Raw genomic sequence first — 17,931 nt, forward strand, 5'->3', positions numbered from 1 at the left:
GCTAAAATGCTGGCATTCGTGATTCATTTATGGATATAATTTAATAAAGTGAACTATTGAAGTGCTAGTCTCTGCCTTCTTTTGTCCCGTGTTGAATTCGTGCTGTTTGTACTTTATTTGTGGATTCGAGGAAGCCTGACAGATTCTGTTTTACCACCGCATATGCATATGCATATTCTAATGTCATATTTTATGCATATTCAAATGTCAGTGCTCTAAATGCTACCCCCAGCTTTCATTGCAGGCATGTGAGGACTTTTGTTGCTCTTCGGACGCCAAGAGCCAGAGAAATGCTTGAAGTTTTCATGATAAGGTTATCCCTCTTGATATTTTTTTGTTCTTCGTTTGCCCCTCTGTTCTTCATATCAGTTGTACTTGGCTTCAGTCGGCACTTGTCAGGCCACTTACTCTTTGTTCATGTAGACGACCTGCTGATGTGCCTGCTGTGTCCTGCCTGGATTTTGAGATTTGTTGCACTATTGCTGCATTCTTTAAAAATGTAGTTCAATTTTTCCTGTAGTGCAGCGTAGCACGACATGCCCAGCCTTGCTGCAGGTGATTCCGCACGAAAGAAGCTATGGATGTACTCTCATTTGATGCAGGGAACTGCTCCGCAAAGTCAAGCCTTCCCTGGTGCCTGAAGACTCGGAGATCTGCGAGCCAGCTTCCTTCTCCCAGGTGACCTTGTGCTGTGCACAACTTCCTGCAACTTGAGCCTGATTGGTTCACTACACAATAGGATTACAAAAGACACTATAGTGGAGGGCCCTAAGGGGAGATGCTGGTTTTAAAGATGAAATTTTTATTATTAGAGATATTTTAATGAAATTAGATGTGTGTATGTGTTTCTTTCTCCTGTTTCAAAAATTTAATTGGCTTTATTGTACCTCAAGTAGTCCTCAAATTATGAGGAAGTGAAGTATAATTAGAATATTTCTTACAGATCATTAAGGCACTTTCCCTCCATATATTTTGGTTTTGTTAAAGATGCCGCTGTAGCCAGAGATCTGCGATGCGGAGCTATGCTACTTATATTGATTCTGATATACATCATGATATGAAAATATTCAATTGTACTGATGTGCCATAATGCTGAAGTGTAATTGGCTCACATTATTATTCCCAAAATTTCATATGTTCAACTTAGCCATCAAAAAATAGCATAGCTTCACAGTTTGATTTCTTACGAGTTCTGCGGTATAACATTTATGAAAATTGACTCACAAAAACGTAAGATAATGTTCCGAAAAGCTAGTCAGGCTGGCAAAAAATGTGAAGCTGAGAAAATCGCATTTGAAGTTTGACACTCGCTGTCAAAATTTTTAAAAGGAATCTTCAACAATAAATCGAATATGTTCTCTGTCTGTTTGTTTGCTAAACAATACAGAAAGTGTCTTATTTCATTCAAGGAATCATTAAAAAGAAAATTCTAATGAGGAGAGCAAGATCTGAGCCCCACCATGGCAACTGGTTGAAGGGGAGGGGGAGGGGGGAGATTCCCAAAAAAAACCATGGGGTATGCATACCTGCCAACTCTTCCAATTTTCCCGTAAAATGTACGAATTCCGACCGCGCTTAGAATATTATGAATCTTGCCTGAAATTTTACGAAAAATGCTTATTTCCGATTAAAAAAAAGTAGTAAACTAGCTTGGCCTTTGCGATTGGCTACGGCACATTGCCGTAGCTAGTCGTGGAGGCCACAAAAACGGCATTGTGCTATATTCCGCCACCAGAAGAGAAAATTATGTATTGGTGTTATCATCATCACATACCTGCCAAGTCTCCCGCATTGTCCGACAGACTCCCAGATTTCGTTTGTTTCTTTCAATTGTACGGTTGCCATGAAAATCTCCCAAAATATCAAAATTTGTGTGCAAGATCTGGCCAGATTGACAAAAATGCAGGTGAGTTCGTTCCAGGCTCTTTCCGAGCCCACCACATTTTATTCTAAATGAATTTGAGAGGGTTCATCTAAACATACAGTAAAGTCTCAGTGATGCGAAACCACAGCAGATACGAATTCGTCAAATTTTCCAGCCAAATTCATGCGTCCGTTGGGTCAAAATTCAAATGTTCCAAACACTTTTTTTCAAATGTTCTGAACACTTTTCTTGATCGCGACGTGTTATATGAACTTTAGTACTGAAACGGTTGAACGGAGGCCGATCTAGGGCAGCGTGCTCAAAGCTTCGGAGTACACATTCGACCAGCGCACGCACTGTCTTCTACAGTGCGTGTGCTTGTCGTTACCACAATCGCTGTGAATGAAACCACAGTCATTCGACACAATATTATATGGCAAGGACATTATTGATAGAACTCCGAAAGTGTGCGCTTGACCAGTCAAAGCAATGCTGCTGTTGGCGAACACTGCGGACAAAGCCGCGGCAGTTGCGATCATAGATAGCATACAACGATTGTGTTTTGAAAGCACGTGGATTGAAACTAAAACTACCGTTTGTCGTAACCGCGGCGCACAAAAGCGCAGTCGTGGCGATGCGATAGCGATCTACGAGCTTTGAGGGCACGTGGCTGACGCAGCGGCAGAATAAAGGCGGTAAAGAAGTAAAAAAAGGCTAGAAGCATTTTGGAGTACCTGTCCAAAGAATGTAGTAGTGAGCGAAGCCACAGCTTTGATCCGCGCTTTTGTGGCAGGCAGCTGCGCCGTCCTGTCCGTTCACGTGTGAAGACATACGTGAGTTGTTTTGACAGAAATCGACATCTTCGCTTGTTGTTTTGATGACGCGAAATTTCTGGAGCATTTGCGCTCCCCCTTAGAGACTGTCATCTTAGTGGGAAACTTTACCCTCGTGTGTTTGGCCACTCCGAGCCATTATGAGACCACAACGCCGATGTTTGTGCTTGCGTTTGGGACCCCGCTTCCCTTTTGTTTTTCACAATATTTTTTTCTCTTTTGGTGCTTAAAATAGGCGAAAGTAATTCAGCATGTCAATTTGACTTATGGCGGCAAAATAAGATTAGGGTTGTTGATATAGACAAAATTGATCACAGCTACAAATTAATAAAGTTGGTAACCCCCCTCCCGCTTCCCCGCTAGGAGGTATGACAAATTTCTCTGTTGCGAGGTTGGCAGGTATGGGTATGATACTAAAGCCACTGCTTCCTTGCAAATAATAAGAACTCGATGTGCACTAATTAACGTTCTGCATGTTAATCATTAACCACCTGTATGTTAAGGAACATGCTGCCCTGTGTAATAGGTCGCTATGAGATGAGCGTTGCAGATGTAGCGTCCCGACAAGCCGGTTTGCAAAATCACGGCGAAACCAAGCAGACGCACCTTCACCCTTCGTTCAATCGCCTTCGTAAGAAGAGCGTGACATGTGCTCTGTGTTTTACTGCTCGCACGATCATTCTACACACAGAGTGGATTGTAAACGTAAAGGTCGGGCCTAATGGGTATCGGCTCCACTAAACTCCCGACCAGACGGTGCACTTCTTGCCGGCACCTTCTTGTTCCAAGTCCGCTTTTACAAATGCTCGTTGCGAGGATGGTTTCAAACGAGAGTTTCCGGACATCTCGATTGCGTCGGTAAACTACTGGTGCAAAGCACAAACACGGTACGTGGAGAAACATGCGCGAGTGCAAACGCAGATGTACAAGATTCGACAAGCACAACAGTATGCCCAAGAACAAAAAAAAAAAAAAACAACAAAGAGAAGTGTTGGTCTTGCCAGCCAATATGAAATGTGGAACGGCGCTCTTGAAAAGCGCGCCGACCACGTCCGCCAATGGGAGCCTCGGTACGGCACGAAAAAATTCACGCCGACTGAGAGCCATTCAGAATTCTTGTCATATCAGATCTTTTTTAAATATTTACACAATGGGTATAGAAAAAAACTTTACTTCAATCATTCAATCAATCAATTAAGCAAATCATTCAGTATGACGATTGAACCATTGAATCTACTTATCCAAAGATTTATTTTCTGGCATGATAGAACAGGGTTTTTTGTCGTCATGTTTGCTACTGTCACTACAATAGTACTGTTGTGCGAATAGTGTATGTTTGGTTTGAAATAGTATTGATTTTGGTCGAATAATTTCAAATTGAATTTGAATAGTATATATTACATACAGTCGAATCTCATTAATTCGAGCATTCGCTTAATTCAAACTTCGGTCAATTAGAACTGACTCTGTGGTCCCATCAAAGCTGTGTATTCCAATGGACAAAATCGCCCAGGAATTCGAACGCGCAAGCACTCAGAGTGCAACATACCGCGCTCCGAAAATGCTCTCAGCACCAGGCAAAGTCCCGCGGAGTCACCTCCGTCACCTCAAGGCTGCGCGCGAAGAAGGAAAAGAAGAAAAGAAGAAAAAAAAAAAGGCTGCAGCGAAATGTCTGCTGTCTCTCAAATGCCGATCTGTGACGTGCCTGTGCCACACTTTTCCCTTTTCCGTCCTTGCCACATAGAGACCCTTCTTCTTTCAACCACGCACGAAAAAGAGAGAGAGAAAAAAAAAAAAAGCTGCCATGGAGTGTTGGTTCTCTCTCAAATGAGGATCTGCTTCTCATCGCGTGGAGACGCTCCTCCCCTCTCGTCACACGCTGGCCATGCTGCAACAGAGGTATATAGGGCCGCAGCGGAAATGCAGTCGTTGTTGTCGTGGTCTTTAGAGAAAGGCACTGAGCCGTGCTCCCTCAAGGGCTGCAGAAGATAGTGCCTTTTTTCTTTCCTTCAACCACACATTCATTCTTCAAAGAGTGTCAGCGCTGGATATTGCCGCGCGCAACTTCTCATGCGGAGAATGCTAAAGCCGAAGTAGAAATGCTTTGCAAACTGCGTGCAAACAAAAAAGAGATATCTATATGGAGCAATACATATAAACAGCAGTATAATAATAACTGTGCATGTTGAAGAGGTAGCTTATGAGATATTAGTGATACCAGTTATTTTATTATTTTAAATCTAAATTTTGAACTTTGCTAATGAATTCATCGACAGTTGAGCAGTTCACAACATCAGAAGGCAGCGTATTCCAAAGAAAACTGGTGTATGGTGTATGGTGCCTTGCTCTGTCGAGTTGAGCTGTTCATGCTGCGCGAGAATAACTGACGTTGCGTGCTCTTCAAATGTGTTATAGATGCCCAGTTCTTCAAGTTTTTCAGTTTTTGTATGGTGTGGCAGTCCTAGGGCTGTTTAGTATGCTGTGCATATTGAAGCGTTTACCTGGTGGGTCTTTCTGTTTGATAGTTTCTGGAACAGGAGGCCATAGGTCACGCGACTTATGACGCAAGCCTGCACTAGCCAGTTCGTTTTTTTTTTATTTATTTATTTCACACTACTGCAGGCCCTTCTCGGGCCCATGCAGGAGTGGGCTGAAAAAAAAAGAGATATCTATATGGAGCAATACTATCTGTACATAGCAATAAGTATGAGCACAAACAAATGACAAGGAATATGAAAATTATGCAGTAAACATGATACATATAAACAGCAGTATAATAATAACTGTGCATGTTGAAGAGGTAGCTTATGAGATATTAGTGATACCAGTTATTTTATTATTTTAAATCTAAATTTTGAACTTTGCTAATGAATTCATCGACAGTTGAGCAGTTCACAACATCAGAAGGCAGCGTATTCCAAAGAAAACTGGTGTATGGAAATAAGGAATATTTAAAAGTGTTATTATGACAGGGTTGTTGGCGTATTGTTTTATTATGATTCATCCGAGTTGAATGCCTGAATGGCGTACGAATGTATGTCGCTTGGGGTATTCGATGAGATCCCCGATAAAGGAGGTATAAAAATTTTTGTCTAGAAACCAGTCTGCGTTGTACAAGTGGTTGGATATCAGTCCTGACCCTCAAGTTCGTTATGGATGTTTGTCCTGAATACTTTGAATATATAAACCACAATGCTAGGTTTTGTATGCGTTCTAATTTATCGGTAAATATTTTTGGTGTATAGTTCATACTACGTCCGCATCTAAAGCTGGCCTAATGAGCGTTTTATACGCATTTAGTTTAACGCTGGGAGGTATGTTTTTAATTTTAATCTAAAAAAAATGCAGCTTGCTTAGAGCCTTTTGATATACATTGTTTATATGACATTCCCATTTTAATTTCCCCGTAAGAGTTACACCGAGATATTTGACTTTGTCGCACTTTTTCAGCGGGACGTTATTGATGGTGTACTGATACTGAAGAGGCTTCTTTTTGTATGCGTAAAGGAAATACCAGCTGTTTTAGTTACATTTAGTTTCATTCCCCATTTGTTGCACCAGTTTTGTATAGACGCTAAGGAATTGTTCAATTTTATTTGGTTGTCGCTGCTATATATTGTTCTGTAGACTACGCAATCATCAGCAAATAATCGCATCCGAACAGGTGGATAAATGCATGATTGAATAACCTTGATGTAGATCAGGAATAGTAGTGGCGCAAGCAATGAATGCTGTGGCACACCAGAATAAACATCAAGGTAATCAGAAACAATTATTCACCACCATGCACTGCATCTTGTTTTCCAGATACAGTCGAGCCCACATATAACAGCCCCACTTAAAACGAACTTTCGCTTAAAACAAACAATATCCGCATGACTGAAAATATACATTGGTTCAATGGCTCAAAATCGCACTTACAATGAACGTCTCCGAGCGCCAACGATTGGTTACAGCGAACGGGGTCGGCGCTCAGCTGACTTCCCGGGAAACCACTTTTGACCACCGATCAGGCATCGGCGAGGCATTCTTATTGTTAAACGCCGACTCTACCTTCGCTTCCCTCTAGTTGTCGCTCTCGCTGACCGCTTTTTGTTATGCTCCCCTCCGTGTTTTGTCCCCCCGCTACTCCGAGCACTCTGCATCGCCAGACGAGAACCGTGTTTTTGCACTGCCACCGATCTTTCAAAGACCTGCCGGCCATCTCCTCTGTTTTTGATCGCTGGTACTGTCGTTGGCGTCGTCGGCCTGGAGTGACCAGACCATTTGCCAATATCGTCAGCCACTGACTGTATCCGATCGTCTGCCTCTAGTGCACGCGCGTATGCTACTCCACAGACTGATCATTCGCGATTGGTTTTGTGTTTAGGACTTGTTCTCACTCACTTCGCACTCAGCTCAGCATGCCTTTCGCACACATGCGGAAATGTGAAAACGGCTGTTAATTTGAGCGGAATGAACCGGGAAATATGAAGTCGGTGGGGCCTCGCAAGCTTGCCTGCGCAACAAAACGATTTTTTGACCACGACCGCCCATTCTTTGAAAATTGCCGCACGCGCCGATCCAAGTGGCCGTACTTTCACTTCTGCACGTGGAGGCACTCTTTCAAGTTTTCCTACGCGCGAGTTGCGCGTTTCGAGGACCTTTCAAGCAAGCTACCCGACCTACCTCCTTTCCGCGTGTTTTGGTTATCAAGGTCGCCCTCCCGCCGTGTCCTCCCCTCTCTTCACTCTATCGCAACTCCTTGCCCTTCTTCTATCGCAAATCTGCTCTTCTCTCTTGAACACAACCCCTTCGCCCTACTCCACCGCTCCGCGACGCCAGCCACGCTGGCTCGAGTTAGTTTGGTTTTCTGACTAGAAACGGGCCCAGAGCTGTTCCACGGGTTCTGGCATGTGTGTCGCGTGTGGGCGTCTTGCTCGCTCTTGGTGTGTGTGAATGATCAGGATGGCAGGTGGGAGGTCTTGCACGCTTTTTCCTGCTGCTCAACAAAACGTCGAAAGTGTGACTGTTTGGCTTGAGCGTAATCCGCGCGTTAGGTGTCGCGTTGCGGAGCGCTTGCTCATAGCGGTTGACCACCTGGCAGCCAACTTGCGGCTGTGGCCGTCCCGCTATTCGGTTGTGGAGGTGGTGAATATTTCGTGGGCGGCGGTGACAGCTACATGCGCGTGAAACTGTTTTGGCGATGCCGACTTCGTCGACGCCGGGCCCGATGCCGAGCCTGAAGCTTCCGAACAGGATCACTGCGGCGGCGATTTGCGGCAGCGCGCCGTCGACTCCGACATGAGAGAGCGGATGGGGCATCTGTTGCGATGGGCTCATTACGGCCGATGATGATGCTGACACCGCGGAACCGTGCACGGACTAGGGCTTTGTGAATGAAGTACGTGGCAAGAGCGATTTGGAAGAATCGAATTGTGAGAACGACGAAACTTTGGAGCTCGTCCCTCCTGCAGCTTATGCCATGGGCCTCGGCGAACAAGCATGCTGTTGTTCGAAATAAAGTAGAGACCGCCCTTATCGCTTTTGCCCTTCAAAACACGTGCATCACGGACCTCCTTAGGCAAAAAAAAAGTTAGTGTTTTCACTCGTAACTTTTTATTAAAAGCTTTGTTTCATTTACTACGAACTTCGGGATACAGCGAACGAATGCCGCGTCAGGCTCAGGTTCGTTATAAATGGGCTCGACTTTAGTTCTTTAATCATGAAACTGCTTTTTTGTGTATACCAATGGCATTTAATTTAGTGACTATGTCTGCATGGGGGACTACATCAAATGCTTTTGAAAAATCTAAAAAAAATTGCATCAATTTGACTTTTATCATTTATAGTTTTAGCTATATCATGGCTTATTTCAGACAGTTGGGTGATAGTTGACAGTCCTGACGGAAACCATGCTGCCGATTGTATAGTAACTATTATGCTCTAAATGTAATATGATGGCCATATAAATAATATGTCGAAACAATTTACAACACGCACATGTTAATGAAATTGGTCAGTAATTATTATCTTCGTGTTTAGAGCCAGATTTATGCACAGATACTGCTTTCGCAAGTCGCCAGTCGTCCGGTATTATTGAAGTTTCTAATTTATTTATTTTATTTATTTATTTATTTATTTAAATACCCTAAAGGCCTCGAGAGGCATTACATAGGGGGGGATACTGTTAAAAACAAGGTATACATCAATTCATATAAAAGGAACGCACACAGCGATCAGACATAACTAAGTAAAAGATACATTTTTACGACACGGATGTAACACATGGCTCATTTCACATCTCCAGTACATTTCAATTCCAGAATCTGCATGGCACTAGTTCTTCATCGTTTCGCTGGTACACGAGATATAACAACAGGGTAAGATATAGTAGCAGTAGACATATTACACATCAAGAAATGTACGCAGCACTGATTGGAATGCAGACGGATCATTTATCATCGCAATCTCGCTGGGAAGCTTGTTCCACTCGGTTACAGATAACACAAAAGGGGAATTTTGGTACTTTTTGGTCCTTGCAAATATGGACGACACTTTACGAGCATGGTCAGTGCGATTGGACACATAATGGGCCGGAAAAATATGAGCGCATGAAAAAGGTGTAATACCATGATACAGAGAGTGAAAAAAGGTCAAGCGGAAGAATTTACGACGAGTGTTAAGTTCTAATGATTGCTTGTAAACTACGTACAAATATCTTGACATCTAATCTGTGTTTTTCTGCAAAAAAAAGCATTCGTTATAAGGTCAGGACCACAAGGTTTTCTTACATCCAGTTTCTGCAGGAGGCGATAAATTCCTTGTTGGGTGATTTCTATTTCTGGCATTGGATTGTAGCATTGATAATGGGGCAGGGGGCCATTAAAGGCAATTATGGTGAATACTGATTGAGAAAATGAGTTAAACTTATTGGCTATAATGTCAGACTGTACAATAATAGTTTTGTTTGCAACAGTAATCTGTGATACAGTATGTCGCTCCTTCTAGAGATAGTGCCAAAAGCATTGCTGTTTTTCCGTCATGTAAAAAGGCAGAGTGACCATTAAAAAAAAAAAAAAAAAACATTCCTTGGCTTCTTGAATCTTATCTTTTAGTGTGCGCGCAAGTTCTTGTAGACCATCATTCTTCTGTGAAACCTTTTTTATTTCTGGTGACTTGGTAGATCATGGCCGCTGCTACGCTGGCCGTGGTTTCCCTCAGTTTGGCTAAGGTGTGACTGACCCTGCCGTCGTCCCAAATCCACAGACATAATATGCGCTGTGTTTTCACTTCTTTTATAGGCCAGCGGTTTAGGTTTAAGTGTTTATAGGCCGACGGTTTAAGTGTAATTGTTGCTGCTTAAATATGGGGCCCGGATCCGTATAAACTCAGACTTATCTTGTGAGCATTGCATTCCTGCATCTGCAGTATATTTCCCAACTTTAGAGACAGCACTCTGCAGAGAACCCTTTTTGTTTCTATATGAACCTTCATGTCCCCAGATTGTAATATCATCAGCATAAATTGCATGTCCTAGGTCTTTTTCTTCCCCTAGCTTTATTGCAAGCTTTCTCATTTCTATCTTGAAAAGTAGTTGCAAAAGAATCGAACCTTGGGGCGTTCCACTATTTGGCATGTCAAATTGTTCTGATCGAGTTGATGACAAGCCTATTGTTGCCGTTCTGTTGTTTAGGAAGGAGCAAATGCATTGATAAACGCGCTCTCCACATTGCACATTCTTCTAGGATTAGACTATGTGATATAGTGTCAAATGCTTTCTTTGTGTCTAGCACTATGACTATTCTGTAATCACTGCCACTTGGTGGACTTAGTGCTTCCTCCTTTAACTTGAGGAAAACGACTTGTGCGGAAATGTGTGGTTGGAGCCCGAACATAGAATCGGAGAAAAGTCTATTATTTTCAATATGATTACTTAATCTTGTTTGCATTACCTTCACAAATAGCTTTCCCATGCACGAAGTGAGTGAAATGGAGCGCAAGTTCTGTAGGTTTCTTGGTTTTCCGGGTTTCGGTAATGATATAATATTTGCCTCTTTCCAGTCTTGTGAAACGTCACGTCCCTCTACCCAAGCTTGTTCGTTGAAAAACTTGGTGAGCTATTTGAGGGTATTGTCATTGAGGTTACGGATAATTGCATTCATGATCCGATCGCTTCCCAGAACCGTGTTTTTCTGAAACGATTGCGCGGCTGCGTTAACTTCTGCCACCATTGAGGGTTCGTCTAGTGCTGGATTTGCCGGCCCTTTGTAGTGCAGTTTACCATGTGGTTGGTGCACTGCTTTGCCAACCTAGATTTCTTTAAGCATTTCTGGTAGCTGCCTTTCCATACTCATTCTTTAACAGCTTGAGTGTTCTGTTGAAAGCTGTTCTCATAGTTGTGGTGTCTATCATGCTGCAAAGGATTACCCACATCTCCTTTTTGTGTATTGTTGTTTGCATCGAGTCGTAGAATTGTTTCAAGTTATTATGGCATAAATTCTGAGCATACTCATTCGCTTCTTGCGCTAGTTCTGCAATGCACATTGTAAGCCTTCTGTTGTGTCTTTGCCTTTTCCTTGTCTTAATTAGGCTGCATCGAGCATCTCATAAGTTTAAAAAGATGCCCGTTTACTGCCGGTGTTTTTTGTGTAGCGACACCACAAACCCGAGCTAACGGGGAGTTTTCTACTCCCTCCCACGCTTAGCCGTGCGTGGCTTTGCCGTGTCCGGGGAAAAAGGGATCCTGGGGGTTGAGCCGACGCTGGGTGATTGGACCTTTAAGGCCCCCCGGCAGAGGCAACACACCCCTTTGGCCCCGGCTTCACGTAGACGGCACCCCTGAGCTGACCCACCCAGGGCAAATCGACAGTCACCTTTTCCTATCTCTCTCTCCCTACATCTTCGTCTTTATCTCTCACTATTTATCTGTCCTGTCTTCTACTCTCTTCTGCCTACTTCCAAACTTCCTGGCGGCTAGGGTTAACCCTGTGCAAATAGCCTACCTTGGTCTAGGCGCATTGGGTTATAGTGGCATTGTACGACTGGCGTCTGCAGGTTTCAGCATCCGCAAACTTGTAGCGTCCCCTCGTTGGGCTCCGTGGTGGGTGGCCGCCAACGCTGCTGAACGAAAATAAGACAGGCATGCACAGAGCATTCCCCTTACTGTCTGATCGTACCGGCTTAAAGCGGGTACGCACCGATGATATAAACTTTTTTAACCAGCCCAAAGAAACATATTCTCACTATCATGTTATCCACTGTGAAAAAACTGAAAAGCAAGCCAGAACCGTCTCTCCCTTCCTGGTTTCTACATGTCTTACCGAAACTCTTGGCACAGGATACAAGGTAACCAAAATGGCTAGTGGAGACCTTCTCCTCGAAATCCGTGACAAAGAACAATTTGAAAAGCTAGACTGTCCTTCAGATTTCGGTGACATACCAATAACCATAACACCACATAGATCAATGAACACAACTCCCGGAGTGGTATCTGACATGGACTTACTTGACTTGACTGAGACTGAACTTTTGGAGGGGCACCAGCCCTCGCCACCCCTCCGGCCCGCACATACCGAGCCGGCGGTTGTGGCACCTGCCCCCAAGGCGGCTGTAGCCCAGGCTACACCGCCTACTCCCAAACAGAGACCGGAGACTCCAGAGTCTTCGGGTCTCAAGGCCTCCCCTCACCAGGCGAGGCCCAAAATCCGAACTAACAGCCCGCATGTGCGGGCATCCAGTGCCTCCGAGGAGGCAATGGATACATCGGCACCCTTGGTGCCGAAAGAGCGGCGTGGCTCCTTGGAGCGCGCCAAGAAAACAAAAAAGCAAATAACAGGGCCTGGTGATGGCCCTGTTAAGTGAACTCAAACTCCCCGTCTAAACAGCCACTTGCTTTTCGTACACACAGCACTATTTCACATTCACCATGAACACTCAAATTATACAATGGAACGTCAGGGGCCTTCTCAGAAACCTTGACGACATCCAAGAACTCTTACATGAACACTCACCAAAAGTGCTGTGTGTACATGAAACACACCTTAATTTAAAACACACAAATTTTCTTCGTAAATACGTTATTTTCCGAAAAGACCGTGTTGATGCTATGACATCATCCGGAGGTGTTGCCATCATAGTGAATCAAGGAATAGCATGCACACACTTACAACTCCAAACATCCCTTGAGGCAGTGGCTGTTCGAGCGGTCCTTTTTGATAAACTGATCACAATGTGCACTATTTACATTCCTCCTAGCTATCAGCTGCAAAAACGCGATTTACACTCTCTAATTGATGAACTTCCGGAGCCGTATGTTCTCCTTGGAGACTTTAATGCGCATAGCAGGCTATGGGGTGACTCTCAGTATGACGCGCGAGGTCGACTGATCGAACAGTTCCTTATCTCGTCGAGCGCGTGTCTCCTAAATCGAAAAGAACCAACCTATTACAACCTCGCTGATAACACCTACTCCTCCATAGACCTGAGCATAGTATCTCCATCTCTTGTGCCTCTACTCCAGTGGAAAGTCGTCAGTAATCTGTACGGAAGTGACCGCTTCCCCGTAGTTTTGAGCACAACGACAGTAACTGAGTGTCCACCACGTGTTCCCAAGTGGCTCATAACCAGAGCCGACTGGGAACAGTTTTATACTATCGCTTGTCTAGGTTGGAATGACATCTTTACTTTGAACATTGATGTTGCTGTGAACTACTTCACAGCGTTTTTGATTGATGCTGCAACAAAATGCATCCCACAAACAAATGGACACCCTGGAAAACGATGTGTGCCATGGTGGAACTCTGAATGCCGAAACGCGCGCAAACAGCAAAACAGAGCTTGGAGGCTGCTTCGAAACTCACCGACAGCCGAAAATCTTGAAACCTTCAATAAAATAAAGTCTCAAGGCAGAAGAACGCGTCGGTAGGCCAGAAGAGAAAGCTGGCAGAAGTTTTTATCTGGGGTTAATTCATACACACAGGAGGCTAAAGTCTGGAACATGGTCGGTAGGATAGCAGGAAAACAAGTACACACACTTCCACTCGTAAACACTCAGGGTGATACCTTGGAAGATCAGGCAAACTTCCTCGGTGCACACTTCGAACAGGTATCCAGCTCGTCCCACTATACTGACACTTTCCAAAAATACAGAACAAGAATAGAAAAGCAGAAACTCGAACACAAATCCACTAGATACGAGGCATATAACCAAGCTTTCAGTCTAGCTGAGCTCCGAACATCTCTAAACTCCTGCAGTACTTCTGCCCCAGGTTCTGACCGTGTGATGTATGAAATGTTAAAAAACCTACCAAACGAAACCCGAAAAACCTTACTTTGTTTGTACAATCCTATTTGGTCTTCTGGCACTATTCCTACCTCCTGGAAAGAGGCTATCGTTATTCCCATTTTGAAAGAGGGCAAGGACCCTTCTTTACCCTCGAGTTATAGGGCTATAGCACTTACAAGCTGCTTGTGCAAAGTCTTCGAAAAAATGATAAACTGCCGACTTGTACATTTTCTTGAAACAAATAATTTGCTCGACCCATTTCAGTGCGGGTTTCGAGAAAGTAGATCCACCACAGACCACTTTGTTCGTATCGAGGCACAGATCAGAGACGCCTTCGTCCATAAACAATATTTTCTGTGTTCCTCGATATCGAAAAGGCTTATGATACAACATGGCTTTTCAGAATTCTAAGAGACCTGTCCCACCTTGGTGTGCGCGGAAGAATGTTTCATATAATCAAAAGTTACCTGTCAAACCGGACATTCCGTGTCCGTCTGGGCAGTGTACTCTCCCAAACATTTGTCCAGGAAACAGGCGTGCCACAAAGTGGTGTACTTAGTTGCACACTTTTTATTATTAAAATGAATTCTTTGCACTTGTCCATTCCCCGCAATATGTTCTATTGTACATATGTCGACGACGTTCAGCTTGGCTTCAAGTCATGCAACTTGGCCATGTGTGAGCGGCAGGTTCAGCTGGGTTTAAATAAGGTCTGCAAATGGGCAGATGAAAACGGATTTCGACTTAACCCACAAAAAGCACGTGTGTCTTGTTCTCCCGAAAGAGAGGCATGCACTCAGAACCTGACATTGAACTGAACGGTCAACGTCTGTCTGTTAATACGGAGCATAAATTCTTAGGATTAATCTTGGACAACAAGTTGACCTTCGTACCCCACATAAAGTATTTAAAAACAAAATGTTTAAAAGCCATGAATGTTATAAAAGTGTTGTCACGTACTACGTGGGGTAGTGACAGGAAATGCCTCATGAACCTGTATAGAAGCCTTATTCGCACCCGCTTAGATTATGGGGCCATTGTTTATCAGTCTGCGACTCAAAGTGCTTTGAAGATGCTGGATCCCGTGCACCATTCGGGCATCCGCCTTTCTACGGGTGCTTTTCGCACCAGCCCCGTAGAAAGCCTTTACGTTGAGTCAAATGAGTGGTCGCTTCATCTGCAAAGAACCTACATGTCCTTTGTATATTTCCTTAAGGTGAAAGCAGACAAGAGGCACCCCTCATACTCTACTATAATGACTTGTCGAGCTCCATTCTTTTTCAAAACAGGCCTTCAATGAGGCAGCCCTTCTCAGTTCGCTTGAAGGGTCTAGCTGAGGACACTGGAGTGTCACTCGAACACAGTTTAATGGCTCCTGTAGAATACCCGCCACCGTGGCAGTGGCAGACTATAGATTGCGATGTGTCTTTCCTAGAAGTTACTAAACGTGCGCCTATTGCCCATATTCGAACATACTTCTTGGAACTTCAACACAAATACACACGTCCTGAGTTTTTTACAGATGCCTCTAAGTCTAACTCCTCTGTGTCCTACGCTGCTGTTGGCCCTTCCTTTTCGGATGCTGGCCCTCTACATCCAGGCACAAGTATCTTCACAGCGGAAGCTTACGCGATACTTGTGGCAGCTAAACACATCAAACAATTACAAATACAAAAAGCAGTAATTTATACAGACTCCCTCAATGTGGTAACGGCTCTGCACAGTCTTAAAAATAAAAAAAACCCTGTCCTCGTTTCACTTCACTCCATTTTATGCACACTCTACACACTCAACCGACATGTTGTTGTGTGCTGGGTGCCAGGGCACCGTGAGATTCAAGGCAACATGATGGCGGATCAGCTTGCTGCATCCGCCCACGAAAGCACCGCCATTACACCCACATCAATCCCGGCCCTTGATCTTAAGCCGTCTCTCAAACGAAAACTCAGGGACTACTGGCAGAGCAAGTGAGATACACACACACAAAACAAACTACACGTTATCAAGCCACACCTTGGCCATTGGCCACCAGTATCAAAATTACATCACACAGAGGTAACATTAACGAGGCTCAGGATAGGACACACATACACGACACACTCATATCTTTTCTCCGGTGGCGATCCACCATTGTGTGACAGATGTGGTGAAGCACTAACAGTTCTTCGTATTTTAATTCAGTGCAAACAATTGGACACTCTAAGAAAACAACACTTTCCTTCACCCTACCGACAACATATACCTTTACACCCTGCAATGTTCGTCGGTAGGGAACCGCTTTTTAGTCACAAATCATTGTTAGCGTTTTTAAAAGAAATTCATAGCTTTCATGTCATATACCCGGGCATACGGTAGTACGACCTCTCCAGAGAGGTTTTCGCTGCGGTGGCTACACAATAAAGCACTTGCCTCATGGCCCTTGGACACAAGGGTATGAACGAGTGAGGCACGTGTGCTAATGCCATACATGTCCACCATCGTTTTTATTATTATTAACTTTTGCCATCTATTCGCACCACACACATCTTTCATGGCATGGTCATGATTTTATTAATTGTATGTTTTTACCCGCTTTACTGCGAGGAATTTTATGGCCCTTATACAGCCGCTAATCACAATCATTGTCCACAATCCTGTCTCATGAACTGGCGCTCTTTGGCCATCAAATGGCCCTTGTGCCAAAAAACACCATATATCATCATACTGCCGGTGTTTTAGTTGTGAGTGCCAATTGTTTCATTGTTTTGCCATGTATATCTCTAATGTATTGCACCCAGAACTTCACGTTTTCTTCCCCATGGTCAGACTTATGCCCTGAAGGCCGTCTAATTGGTTATTACAGCAGAACTCGTCGTTCTTCTTAATTTTGGGGAGTTTATTGCTAATTTTATGATGTAATGATCTCTGGCTAAATTTTCTTCCGTGTTTGCCCAACTCGTTTGATTTTATTTATTTATTTATTTATTTACAAAATACTGCAGGCCCTTTTAAGGGCCCCAGCAGGAGGGGCAAGATCATAACATTGCACACAGGTGTAAAACAGCAAGAACAATAAAAGGACACATCATATACAAAAGATTCAAAAACTTAGGTCATGGTTAAATACGCTCAAGTGCCTCTACAGAGCCGGTTAACAATTGAGGTAGGCAGTTCCAGTCGTTTATGGTTTGAGGAAAGAACGAGTATTTGAAAATGTTTGTTCTAGCAAAATACGGTGTTTTTGAATGAGTTTGCCGATACCAGGTTTGTCTTTTCATAAGCGGTTTCAGATATAAATCACGGTTTACTGACAGATTGTTGTCATTTAAAAGAAAAAAAAATTGAGTCTGTGAATTTTGTGACTTTTTTCAAATGTGGGTATACTGGGCTTGTCAGCAGCACTGCTGACAAGTCCAGTATACATGCAGCCTTCTCCAGTTGAGCATGCTGCCTTCTCTGGGCTTGTCAGCAGCAGAGAAGGCAGCATTCTCAGTAATCCGCTTTGCCTTGCGATACAGGTCTTGGCGCTTCTTCTTGGTGAATGTCCTACAGTGTGCACCGTCTTCCCGGGGCTGGCTCGGGACGATGACGTCACCTCGTCTGGCTGGCTGATTGAGGGCTGGTTTTCATCACCCGCGTACGCCCGCTGCTGGATCGAGGAAACAACGCCCCCTTTCATCATAGCGTCCACATGGAATCATCGCCGAGTGACGTCGGTTCCCGTGATCATTTCGGAGCCTTTAAATCTACGGGCAGGCTCATTCCACAGCAGTGGGCTTGTCAGCAGCAGAGAAGGCAGCATGCTCAGTAATCCGCTTTGCCTTGCGATACAGGTCTTGGCGCTTCTTCTTGGTGAATGTCCTATGGTGTGCACCGTCTTCCTGGGGCTGGCTCGGGACGATGACGTCATCTCGTCTGGCTGGCCTAACGAGGGCTGGTTTTCATCACCCGTGGACGACCGCTGCTGGATCGAGGAAACAACGCCCCCT

At 44.2% G+C, this 17,931-nt stretch overlaps 1 protein-coding gene across 4 annotated transcripts in view; it reads left to right on the plus strand.

Annotated features, from left to right (window-relative positions):
• LOC119178056 (uncharacterized) overlaps positions 1–17,931 on the plus strand; it is a 697,593-nt gene that overhangs the window by 377,938 nt on the left and 301,724 nt on the right. For all 4 annotated transcript variants that reach the window (XM_075887501.1, XM_075887516.1, XM_075887508.1 and 1 more), the window contains one exon: positions 603–678. In XM_075887501.1, the coding sequence (XP_075743616.1) occupies positions 603–678 (76 nt within the window). The remainder of the gene's footprint in view (positions 1–602; positions 679–17,931) is intronic.

The sequence above is a fragment of the Rhipicephalus microplus genome, chromosome 1 (genome assembly GCF_043290135.1).
Source record: "Rhipicephalus microplus isolate Deutch F79 chromosome 1, USDA_Rmic, whole genome shotgun sequence".
Lineage (NCBI taxonomy): Eukaryota > Metazoa > Arthropoda > Arachnida > Ixodida > Ixodidae > Rhipicephalus > Rhipicephalus microplus.